This window comes from Mucor mucedo (assembly GCF_025094135.1).
Source record: "Mucor mucedo strain NRRL 3635 chromosome Unknown EV154scaffold_8, whole genome shotgun sequence".
NCBI classification, from domain to species: Eukaryota; Fungi; Mucoromycota; class Mucoromycetes; order Mucorales; family Mucoraceae; genus Mucor; species Mucor mucedo.
The window spans coordinates 454,838-466,806 of NW_026252292.1; the positions used below are offsets into that span (position 1 = coordinate 454,838).

Here is an 11,969-nt window from a genome sequence, read left to right on the forward strand (position 1 = left end):
TTTTTTGTGTTTTCTTTTTTTCTTTTTTTCTTTTTATATTATAAAATACCTATTTTTATACACCTCACCCCCAATTTCTTTTTTTAAACTTTCTTCTTCTTAACAATAGATGGGTCGTAAAAAGATCAAGATTCAACCCATTCAAGATGAACGAAATAAGCAAGTAAAGTAAATGATGAATCACACTTTCCCATCTTTTTCCCTTCATTATTTTCTTATATATTTTCCTTTTCAAAAAAAAAAAAAAAAAAAAAAAAAAGGTCACGTTCCTGAAACGTAAGCACGGTTTAATGAAGAAGGCTTATGAATTAAGTGTCTTATGTAACTGTGAAATTGCACTGCTCATATTCAACACCAGCGGGAAATTGGTTCAATATGCAAGTACTGACATTGACCATATTCTAATGAAATACACAGAGGTAAACTCTTCTTTTACTGTCTCCAATTATATGTTCTCATTCCATGTATAGTATAACGATCCACACGAGAGTAAATCAAATCAGGACGTAAGACATCTCAATAAACCCGTAGTGCTATTTTCTAACTTCTCTCTAGTTTATCGATTCAACAGATGGAGAACAGTGGGAAGAAGGCGAGGAAAATATAGAACACGAGATAGATCATAATGAAACTAGAATGTCGGATACAACAAAGACTATTGTACCACCACCACCACCAGCAAAACCACAACAACAACAGCAAGCACTTCCATTACCACCACCACCTCCTCCTCCTCCATTACCACCCACCGTCATGATGTACCACCATCAACCACCACCAACGGCTCCTTCACGCTATCCTGTCAATTACGGACCTCCTCCACCAACGCAAGCTTCAATGGGCTATTATGATGTATATGGACACCCACCTCATCCGATGTACATGCAGGTAATATATATATTTATGTGCCCATTGATTTAGCTGTTATTGATCTTGTATAATAGGGTCAAATGGCACCAAATTATGCACCCATGATGCCTCCTTCATCAACGCACCATCTTGTTCCATACAGTGGACAACACATGAATTCACCTACTCCCAGCCCATACTATCACCACCCTGCCCCTCCACCACCACCACCGCAGCAACAACAACAGCAACAACAGCAACAGCAACAGCAACAACAACAGCAACAGCAACAGCAGCAGCAACAGCAGCAACAGGGGAGACCAAAGCAACGGTCTCCAAGTGTCAAAAGACCAATGAATTTAAGGGTAGAAATCCCCAACGACGACGAGGAAGAAAAGGATAGGGGAAAGGGAACACCTGGGGTTGTATCTGCTTTACCATCTCAATTCGCACATAATTTACCTTCTCCCTCTACATTCTATCCCGAATTTTATCAGCAAAATGAATTGCCCAGTCCCTTGAATTTCTCTTCAACACCCATTTCAGGTGCTACTTCCTTTCATTGGCCTGCGTCCAGGGGGTCCATGAGTGGTCCTACAGCAGCAGGGAATGAATACAGGCCATCTCCTTTAGCGAAAATGTAAGTACTCTTTTATATATCTTCAATTTTCCTCTCTCTCTCTCACACACATACTGATTTATTCTTATCCTAGAAAACACGAAAAGAGAAAACGCTCAAGCTCTTCTGATGAAGACGCTTAAAATACCCACACACACACACACACACACACGATGAAAATAATAAAAAGCTTTTTTTTTTTTAAAAAAATTTTAATTACATGTACATTTTTTTAGATTTGGTTTAAAAAGTCCTGAAGTCGTTGATCATCCCATACATCCATGCCACCACCAGACTGTTCTTCCTGTGGTTCTCGTGAAAAGGATGGCTTCATATACTGATCATTAAGATATGGGGTATGAGAATCAGGCAGTGAAGAAGCATACATCGGCGGTGAATACGGTTGAAAGGACCTCCGTGTATCTGCCAAATTTAAATTGGCCACGCGTCGATGAATAGGTGAACCTCGCTTCAGTCCTTCATATTCATTCTTTAATCGTCTTAACAATTCCGCTTTACGCCCCGTAGCAGATAACCCTCGCTCTCGTAACATCTCTTTCAATTCAGCTACCGTGATATCATCAAAATTCACTCGCTCCAACTTCTCGTCCAATTGTCGTCTCTGGGCCTCTGTTATGCCTCCCTTAGGATGATGATGATGTAGCGTTTGTGCAGGTGGTAACACACGTGGAATCTTGACAGGTAAAGGCCGTTTGCTTGGCATCGTGTGCTTTAACTGAAATTGGTTATACATTCCTTTGTTCACAAAAGGTTTCGTGTGAGGCGGTACAGAAGAGGATCGCCTTAACGACGTATATTGCTGCTGCGGTTGCTGCTGCTGCGGTTGTGGTTGTGGTTGTGGTTGCTGCTGTGGTTGTGGTGGAGATACTACGAGATTCGAATCATTGGATGAAGAAGATCCCGGTGAATGAGAAATAAACTCATAATTGTTTGTCTATCCAGTATGTTTAGTGTCAATTATGTACACCAAAAAAAGTCTAAATAAGGTTACCATGTCAAATTGGGGTGAAGGTAGCGGATTGTTATTTAAAAAGGCTTGGCTTGCCAAGGCATCGGCGCTATAGGGAAACCCATTGTTCGTGTACGGTAATCCTATGCCGTACGGTAATCCATTGTTTGAACTGTACGGTAATCCATTGTCTGAGCCATAGTGTGATCCACTGTCTGAGCCGTACTGAAATCCACTATCTGAGCCGTACTGTAGTCCACTATCTGAACCATACGGCAATCCGCTGTCTGAACCATAATGCAGATGGTACGGTTCAGCTTCTACTTGTATATCAGGTACGAAAGAACTAGTCAATAGGTTCATGGGTGCTTCCTGTGTAGGTGAATAATTCATCTTTTTTAATTGTTTGTAAATAAAAGAAAAAGAGGATAATTTTTTTTTTAAAAAAAAATATCTTAATTCAAGGTTTATAGCTTTTCAAACCACGCTCCTGTTTCAGAAAAAGGCAAAAAAATAAAGGATAAATTACCCACTCCTATTCTAGTCATCTTGTCCGTCTTTTTTTTTCTATCTCTTTTTTAATTAACATTTAGCCTCTAAATCTACCCGAAATTAACAAACAAAAAGGCTTTTAAAGCATAAACAAATAAAAAAAAACCATTAAAGTCTATTGTTTTTCCAACTCAATTGACGTAATGGTTACCCATAGCTCAGGTTTCACCACGCACCCAAAAGCAAAGAAATAAACTCTGACCAAGAATAAACCCGTTCTCCGTCTCCGGGTTGTCCCACCCTCCTATATCTTATGTCACCCCCCCCCCCCCTCACTAACCTCCTGACTCTCATTGTTCTCAAAAAGATCGACCTACGCCCCCCAAGAGCTAAAAGTATATCCCACCCACCCGTGTACACGGACTTTGAAAGGTTGTTGTACGAAAGCACCTGATTTTGCATGAAAAAAGCATGTTTTTCTTCTCAGCCTTTTTGCTGAGCTACATTATCGTGTTTGAAGATCACTGGTTTTTTTTTTTTTCTTTTTTTTTTTTTTTTTTTTTACTTTGCAAATATTTTCCTATTTGAAGCAATAAATCCGTGAGAAACGTTTCCCACATGGTTTTTTCCTTCACTCATTGTAGGATGATTTTTACTTTTTTGACAGCGCTGTATATCTTTTTGTTACATCAGGAGGATGAGATATTGATTGCCTCTTATTAGCTATAAAAGAAGAGACTGTGTATCCCCCCAATCCTTCAAACAAGTTTTAATCATTTACTGAAACTCCTGATAAATAATTTTATTATAGTGCAGCTAATATATCAGTGAAAGCAATCACAATGTTCAGACACACTGAGTGTGCGATTTAGAAAACCTTTGCCCAGTGCACCCGAGGGTGTTTATATCGACACTGAAAAATTAGAAAGCTCACAAAAAAAAAAACAATGCAAAATGGGTCCGATCAGCTAAAAAAAAAAATACAGTGCAAATTTATTAGAAAAGAATAAGTCATCATTTATCCGTATATAAATGGTATCGATCAGGTTCATGGAGAATTCTCTTCTTCATAACCACGATGGGTTCGTTAGGCCTAGTGTTGTAACAAATCTCATAGTCTTCTTTTTCTAGCATTTTTTTGTACTTTTTGACGTTTTCTTCCTTGTACTCTACATAAAAAAATATGCAGATAGCCAAGTCTCTGGAGATGTCCATGATTGAAAAGTAAAAGCTAATTGACAACTGTTAAAAAATGGGATGTGTAATAAACTATAAATATCACCTACCAGGTTCAAGTGACCAAAGTAAAATAAGGGACTCCAAAATAAAAATTCCCTTAAAAAGATACTTGGCAGTAGTCACATTTTGCTACTGCCATTCGCCCAATGTCGCCACACCAAGGTCTTTTTAGAGGTACGTGGTTTATCTTCTCACATATTTTGAGATGATAATGCGGATTTATATGACTTGAGAGTCTAGCCTGGAAGATCCTCATAGTATAGCAAAAACTAGCCTCAGTCTTAAGCTTGCAAAAATTGCAAAAAAAAAAAATTTCCTGCTTTAAAAAAAAAAAGATCTATAACACTTCATACTACTGACTTGCTTGGGGTTTTTGCAAATATTTCGACTCTTCGTAAAGGCCCAAATATTATGGATGATAAAATTAGCAAATGAAATCATCCTGACATAAGCTTGTTTATCATTTTTTTTTTTTTTTTTTTTTTTTTTTTTTTACAAATAAATGTCGCCCACACACTTTTTGATTAATCATCTTGTAAGTAAGACTTCTTCACACACTTTTGTAGGGCGAGACCTTAACGTGGACCAAAATATATACCTGTGATTTTGAAGGTTAGCGCCAATTTATTAGAAAACTTTGGTTGCAGATGCAGAGATCAAAATAAAGAACACCAAAAATAAAATATATCAATAATTGATAGTCTTTCAACCCATCTTTAGAGGGTAATTAATTTAATATGGCTGGTTATAAATGGTAGGAAATAGGTATTTTACGAATCCTTTCTTTAGTTACAATAATTGGCTGTTTTGGATCTAGGTATGTTATAGCAAATTTTTACATCGCCTAGCCTTTTTTATTTCTTTGGTATTTTTTTTTTAGCATTTTCTTCAGTGTATTTTGCATAATCATTCATGCACATTGCTAATTTCCTAGATATTTCCATTAGTGTGGTGTATATAGCAAAAAGAGAGAAGAAACATTGCAAGACTACCACAGCCCTTTTTTATTAGACTACACCGGGAGAGTATACTTTACAGCATCATTCAATGAAATTAGGGAGATCATTAGAAATAATCAACTCCTGTTGCTATACGTTTTTTCTTGTTCCTAAGTTTTGGTAAAATATTAATTTCTAGATTAAAGAATTAACACTTTAACAGACTAAATTCAATTATGGTTATTGGACAAAAGTCGACCGAGTATAAACGAAGAGCAGTGCTTTTAAAGACGAGGATATATGTATCATTCTATTCCATCTTTTATTATAAATGAAGATCAAATAACTTGGATATGAAGGGTTTATAAACGGGCAGTTTTTACTTTGCATACGCTGTTGTTTTATTATAAAATACAAAAGAAATCTAGCATTTCAAACGTCTGTTGTTCAAAAGTGTACATAAATTGCATAAAAAAAAAAAGGGGGGGGGGGCGGGTATACTTTTGTTAAACAGCCAGCTTACTCGAATCATATTAAATACTCTTAATTATGAAGGGTAACAACTGTAAAGTTTCCCCCCCGTCCCCGTCCGTTAAAATAAACAAACTGGGTAAACATCTTTCCCCCAATATATCGAAGCCTAATAAATCCGTTTTTTAAAACTTTTAACAAAATTTAGAGCATATGCTTATCATGCGCATATTTATCAATAATGACAATCAGGCTTATGCTCCTCTTATTTCACAAAACTCCTTTCGTTCAATAGAAAATTACAATGGACGCGCAGTGTCTGGCTTTCCCCACGTCAATATTTTACATTATGACAGCTTGTGCCACTTTTTTTTTTTACCTAACCCCTTAAAATACAATGGTCCTACGTCATCGCTCGAAGGGTGCGTCTTTAGGGAACGTTGATTTTTAACGGACTTCTTTTTGACGTCCTACTAAATAAAAAACGCGCGTACTTTTTATCATCCATTGCCCTTTTATCACCTTTTTTTCTTATTTCTTTTTTGATATCAAAAAAATAATGCCTAAAATTAACGTTACCGTAAAGTGGAGTGGTAAAAAGTTTGACGATATTGAGTTGGGTAAGCCCCCCCCCCCTTTATAAAGTAATCACCTCTTGCATCTAATCCAACTAATGCATAATTCATGGTCAGATACCGATGAGTCACCTGAGCTTTTCAAAACTCAAATCTATTCACAAACAGGTGTCCCCCCTGAGCGTCAAAAAATTATGGTCAAAGGTGGCATCTTGAAGGTAATAACTTTTTTTTTTTTTAAGCATTCTTCTTTTTTTTTTTTGCACTTCTTTATTCATCATCTCTCATGTAGGATACTACCGATCTCAATAAATTAGGTTTGAAAGAGGTACATTGTTAAGAAATAAACTTGCGCGAAGGGGGATGTGAACAAAGGTACTAACACATTACTTTTAGGGTCATAGTTTTATGATGATGGGTACTGCGGGTGAGCTTCCTAAAGCTCCTCCTAAACCTGTTCAATTTTTGGAAGACATGACAGATGCCGAAGTGATGAATGCCGTAAGTTATATATGTAGATAGAAAGTAGGGACCATAGTAACCCCCTTTTTTGTCTTTTTTTTTTTTAAAAAAAAACATAGTTGGATATTCCTCCTGGATTAGAAAACCTCGGCAATACATGTTATATGGTACAGTCAAAACACGTAAAAAGAGAGAGAGAGACCATGATGAAACTAAAAAAACAGAAACATAGAATGCTACTTTACAATGTATGCGTGCTATGCCCGAATTAAAAACGGCTTTAGACAAGTATCAAGGTGGATTAAACGGAGTGGATAACCGCGGTAATTTGGTAGCAAGTCTTCGTGATCTCTTTGGCAACCTTTCTAAAGTATCAGACGGTTTCCCTCCCTTGATCTTTTGGCAGATGCTTCGTCAATCTTTCCCCCAATTCTCTCAAGTTGGTCAGGGTGGTGTCCCCATGCAACAAGACGCGGAAGAATGCTGGAGTGAACTCATCTCCGTTCTCAAGGCGAAATTACCCAAGGAGGAAGGTGACAAGAATTTTATCGAACGTTACATGACGGGTGAATTACAAACAGAAACCATCTGTGAAGAAGCTCCCGAAGAAGAAAAGGTCGTCTCCGCTCATGAACCTTTCAACAAATTAAGTTGTCATATCTCCATCAATACCAATTACATGATCAACGGTATCTTGGAGTCTCTCAATGAAGAATTAGAAAAGAATTCACCTACTTTAAATCGCACAGCCAAATACCAACGTAAATCACGCATCACACGTCTTCCCCAATATTTACCCATCCAGTTCGTTCGTTTCTTTTGGAAACCCCAAGAACAAGTCAAGGCCAAGATCTTGCGTAAGGTCAAATTCCCTCTCGAATTCGATGCTACGGAAATCTGTACACCCGAACTCCAAAACAAATTCTCTAAAGCTAAATTGAAGATGAAGCAAGTGGAGGATAAAAAGGTGCAAAAAGAAAGAGATGAAAAGCGTAGAAAGATGAATAGTGATATTGGTAAAACAGAAGTCTCATCCACATCACCATCATCATCATCATCATCAGCAGCAGCAGCAGTTACTCCTATGGATACAACAGAGGATAAGGTTGACTGGACTGATTATTTAGATCCTGAACTTGTAAAGGATATCGGATGTAACCCTACTGGACAATACGAACTTGTGGCTGTATTGACACATGTGGGTAGATCGGCTGATTCCGGTCATTATATTGCATGGGTTAAAAAGAGTGCGGATGAATGGCACAAGTTTGATGATGATAAAGTCTCAGTTCTTCGTGATGCTGATATTGAACGTCTGGATGGTGGAGGTGACTGGCACACTGCCTATATTGTCTTGTACAAGGCTAAACAACTTGAATAAAAAAAAATATATACATATATTATTATTATTACTATTTATTTTGATTTTTTCTTTTTTTAAAAGTAAACTTGAACAGCCTGTTCAACAGAGGATTCATTAGGACAATAAGGACATTTGAATTTGCTAGAAGAAGAGCGACCATTTCTTGATAATCTTATTAAACTCTCTTTACAGATAACATGGCCACAGGGCATCATCATGGGTGGGTTTTCTTCAGTTGCTTGTTCTTTCGATACAGGACATGCAAACACAGAATGATAGCGTAAATCCTCTTCCAATGGGATCTCTACAGGCAATTCGTTCTGTGCACTCCACTCTGCTTTTTTATTAGCCATGATTGTGTACAATTTCATAATCACGGGTAAAGCCGTAGTTCCCACATACACACTATATATATATATACACATACATAACTTAGACTTCTTGTATCTATATATATATAAAAAGTAGAGAGAGAATCTTACCTGGTATAAAGGGGGCTCTCAGCACTCATCTTTAGCAAGGAACAAAAATCCCTTTGAAACTCTAGCCTGATATCTGTCCAATGTGATCTTGAGTCAAGATATTCGTACTTAGTTCCTGGTAATTTTGAAATGAATGCAAGTGCGCCAAATAGTTTTTGTATTTCTAAAAACAGATTTTTTTTTTTTTAAATGAGTTATTTAACGCTGATGACTTTCTCTGTATGATACGCACCATCATTATACTTTTCACCAAACTTATTCAGATAGGTTCTTCCGTACTCCATCGCATCTAAATTTTTACCCATCAAAAAAATTTGAATATATCTCAAACGATGTAAATTGAACTCTAGCGAGCTTCCCAATTTCATTAATCCGTCATGGTGTGATTCTGCCCATCTATTAGAGAGATAAATACATATGAATACAATGCAAAAAAAAATAATCGGCAATTTTTTTTTTTTTTTTTTTTACTTGATAGCCAGAGTTACATCGTCTTCTTCTTCTAATTGACGTAGTATATTATACATTTGCTCAAATTCAGACTTTAAGTGTTCCACCATGTCGCGCAATTCATCATCAATGGGAATGTGTGCTTCATTCATAAACTCCTCACACAAGTCAAATTGTCCCTTTCGAATAAAGTGTAAAGCCAACGCTCTCGCAATCAAGTCCTTTTTGCCTGCAAATGCCTCCGGATGATAGATCACTGATATATCCTGCTTAAATTTCTATTTTTTTTTTTTTTTTTTAGCATAAATAAAAATTCACTCTTTATAAAAAAAAAAAATCATTTTTACCCTGTCCAACTCCTTGTTCAATTTCGATAAACTGCTTTGATATTCTTTCTGTGGCTTTTGAAATTGTAGATTTTTCGCCTTGTCTTGTATCTGTAATAAACTTTGTTGTGGTGAAAAATCTATCAAAAAAAAATAAGTTTGTCTAAATTCCCTCCGATTTTTTTCTTTCTTTTACTTTGCGAAAGCGCTTCCTTTTGTGCTTGTAACATGGCTTTAAACGCAAACAATTTTTCAAGTTGCGTATCTTGCATTGCGGCTTGCTTCTTTTGTAAATCAAGGCAGGTGTTCAGGATCGTATTCATTGTATATATAAAAAATAAAATAAAAAAACTTGATAGGGAAAGGGAAAAAAAAAAAAAATGTATGTGTGAGTGTGTGTTGAAAAATGTGTGGGTCGACTCCATTTATGATATAACTCCGACTCACGTGTGTTATTTCACTCTCTCTCTATCTCTCTCTTAGTATGTGGTCATAACATAAATTAGCTACATCCACCTAAAGTGACGCGTTGCAAAAAAAAAAAAAAAAAAAAAAAAAAAAAATCTACTCTCAAAATAATGCATGCTGTTGAGAAAGAAGAAGAAAAAGAAAAAAATAAAAAAAAAGGGTGTTTACATGACGCCCTTCAAATGCACCGTTTAAGCAACTACGCCACAAAAGCCATCGTTGGAAGGGTCAGAGATCATCCTCTCCCCCCCCCCCCTCTTTTGCTCGTTTAAACAAAGACTCGAACAATGGACCCTTTCTTTTATTTAATAGACACACGCCAACTATTAAGTGACTTTTTATTTTTATTTTTCTAACTGGATGGCTCGACTTTGTTTACTAAAAGATTTACCAAGTTTCAAAAGAGACACCCCTAGTGTACCTTTTGCGTGACAATTGATTCAAGTAAAAATCCAATGTATGGGTTTACATACACTTTGTCTCATCCCCTAGTTTATAATGATGTGCTTGGGGGAGTCATGTTTTAAAAAAAAAAGAAATTCTCCGAAGTAAAACATCTTGGATTATTTTACTTACTTTACAGTGTTTTTCTATTTATTTTTTTACATAAGGAGTCATCCCATATGTACCTTTATAAGAATACAAACCCAAGCCAGGCCTTATCTTATTTACTAGACTATGCATACATAAATCAATATAACAAAATACTGTCTCTATTCTCTCTTGTCTTGTCTCTTTCAAACATTTATTAAAAAAGAAATGTCTCTGAAATGTCGTATCCACCCACTTTCAAGCTACCAGGGTTTCTTAATGAAAAACCTCTTTTCTCTCTCTCTCTCTTTTTCTCTCCCCCCGAGACTTTCAGTTTTATTTTTTTTAATTTTTGTTTAATAAAACTTTCCTACTTGACAATTAACCTTTTCTGCTTTTCAACCCTTCTTTTTTTTTATTTTAATTACTTTTCTTTTACATTTTTTTTTTTTTAAAAAAAACAAACAAACAAACAAACAAACAATGTGCTTCCCTACTTTAACAGCAGTAGGATCTCTCTTCCTACTCTTCAGTTTCATCATAGAGCTATTTATTCTCATTGGTAATTTACCAAGTACTTTCCTACCAGGCATTTACTTTGCCAAAGCATTCAGTAGATCTCAAAATCTATCTTATTCCTTTGGTCTATGGTAAAAAAAAAACCCTTTTTTTTTTGTGTATGTCTATCCTTATTTCTTTTTTTTTCTAATTCAACCCTATCGCAGGAATTATTGTCAAGGCGATGGCAGTGGTGTCGTGTCAAGTTGTAGCTCTTCCAGTGCCGCCTATAACTGGGCAAAAACTCCCAACATCTCCAACATTGCCCCCACCGCCGCCCACAGCTATGTAGCCTCCGGTCTCTTCTTGGGTATGTTCATCCTTTTCTTTATTGGCTGTGGCTTCAGTTTTGTCTTTTGGTGCTTCAGTCTGCCCATCTGTTGCGTCAAGCGTCGCGGTCTGGGTTACTCCATGTCGACTCTCGTCTTGACCACCTTTTGTGTCATGCTCACTGCCTTTATCCTCTCCCTCGTCGTCATCTTCTTGGGTATCAAGGCTGTAACCGGACAGGATGGTTGGGGTGCAGAGGTGGGTAATTCGCTCTGGTTGACCATTTCCGCTCTCGTATCGCTCATGATCTCCTTCCTCTGCTACACGGGAGGTACCACCTGTGGTCGTCCCGGAAAAAAGAGAAGAAACAAGAACGCTATCGATCCTAATTTCAAGGACGGTAATCCTAATTCCTCTCAACCCTTGTATATGGCTTCTCCCGTCTTTGTTCCTCAACATGGTGCTCAAACCAACGGCGGACAAGGCATGTTACAACAGCCTTATTCGCCAAATACAACAGGCGCTGTTCATCAACAAAATTATGATACACAGGGTCATGTAGGTCATACTGGAAACACCCCACATACTCCCAATCAATCCCATGATCCTAATTCTGTATCCGTTCCCATGCATGGTTACCAAACACCTACACTTGAGCCTGCTAATACAGCTCCTCCCCATTAAATCTCTCTCTCTCTTTTTTTTTTTTTAAACAAACAAAAAAAAAAACCTAATGAATTAATCTAATCCCTTTTGCTCACCTCTCTCTTTTTTTTTACTTCTTAATAATCTCTATACTTAATAAAACAAAAAAATTATAATATACACTCTTGTACACTCTAATGTAGATCAAAACATGGGTTTCACTCATAAAGCAACAACCCGTGTAACACATCAATGCTAAAA

General features: G+C 36.8%; 6 protein-coding genes across 6 annotated transcripts; 3 read left to right on the forward strand and 3 right to left on the reverse strand.

Annotated features, from left to right (window-relative positions):
* Positions 1–14: 14 nt before the first annotated feature.
* On the forward strand, positions 15–1,638 carry EV154DRAFT_494359 (uncharacterized protein). The gene is made up of 6 exons (XM_051599894.1): positions 15–163; positions 261–419; positions 471–506; positions 556–888; positions 945–1,489; positions 1,563–1,638. The coding sequence occupies exons 1-6, from the start codon at positions 110–112 to the stop codon at positions 1,609–1,611; spliced, it is 1,176 nt and encodes a 391-aa protein (XP_051462381.1). The 5' UTR covers positions 15–109; the 3' UTR covers positions 1,612–1,638.
* A 22-nt stretch (positions 1,639–1,660) lies between these two features.
* EV154DRAFT_598911 (uncharacterized protein) lies at positions 1,661–2,852 on the reverse strand. Its single transcript, XM_051607077.1, has 2 exons — positions 2,481–2,852; positions 1,661–2,423 (listed from the first exon to the last, which is right to left on the reverse strand). The coding sequence occupies exons 1-2, from the start codon at positions 2,829–2,831 to the stop codon at positions 1,701–1,703; spliced, it is 1,074 nt and encodes a 357-aa protein (XP_051462382.1). The 5' UTR covers positions 2,832–2,852; the 3' UTR covers positions 1,661–1,700.
* A 657-nt stretch (positions 2,853–3,509) lies between these two features.
* Positions 3,510–4,425, reverse strand: EV154DRAFT_547969 (uncharacterized protein; the record flags this gene model as incomplete). Its single annotated transcript, XM_051604785.1, has 2 exons — positions 3,510–4,172; positions 4,279–4,425. 2 exons carry the CDS (start codon positions 4,423–4,425, stop codon positions 3,945–3,947), a joined length of 375 nt encoding a protein of 124 aa, XP_051462383.1. The 3' UTR covers positions 3,510–3,944.
* Positions 4,426–6,053: 1,628 nt separating this feature from the next.
* EV154DRAFT_494363 (uncharacterized protein) lies at positions 6,054–8,014 on the forward strand. The gene is made up of 6 exons (XM_051599895.1): positions 6,054–6,198; positions 6,271–6,371; positions 6,446–6,481; positions 6,550–6,654; positions 6,735–6,782; positions 6,848–8,014. The coding sequence occupies exons 1-6, from the start codon at positions 6,138–6,140 to the stop codon at positions 7,994–7,996; spliced, it is 1,500 nt and encodes a 499-aa protein (XP_051462384.1). The 5' UTR covers positions 6,054–6,137; the 3' UTR covers positions 7,997–8,014.
* A 10-nt stretch (positions 8,015–8,024) lies between these two features.
* On the reverse strand, positions 8,025–9,616 carry EV154DRAFT_300278 (CTLH/CRA C-terminal to lish motif domain-containing protein). Its single transcript, XM_051594855.1, has 6 exons — positions 9,433–9,616; positions 9,258–9,376; positions 8,932–9,188; positions 8,693–8,856; positions 8,461–8,623; positions 8,025–8,383 (listed from the first exon to the last, which is right to left on the reverse strand). Exons 1-6 carry the CDS (start codon positions 9,557–9,559, stop codon positions 8,053–8,055), a joined length of 1,161 nt encoding a protein of 386 aa, XP_051462385.1. The 5' UTR covers positions 9,560–9,616; the 3' UTR covers positions 8,025–8,052.
* Positions 9,617–10,718: 1,102 nt separating this feature from the next.
* On the forward strand, positions 10,719–11,747 carry EV154DRAFT_593282 (uncharacterized protein; the record flags this gene model as incomplete). The annotated part of the gene is made up of 2 exons (XM_051606944.1): positions 10,719–10,885; positions 10,961–11,747. The coding sequence occupies 2 exons, from the start codon at positions 10,719–10,721 to the stop codon at positions 11,745–11,747; spliced, it is 954 nt and encodes a 317-aa protein (XP_051462386.1).
* Positions 11,748–11,969: the final 222 nt, after the last annotated feature.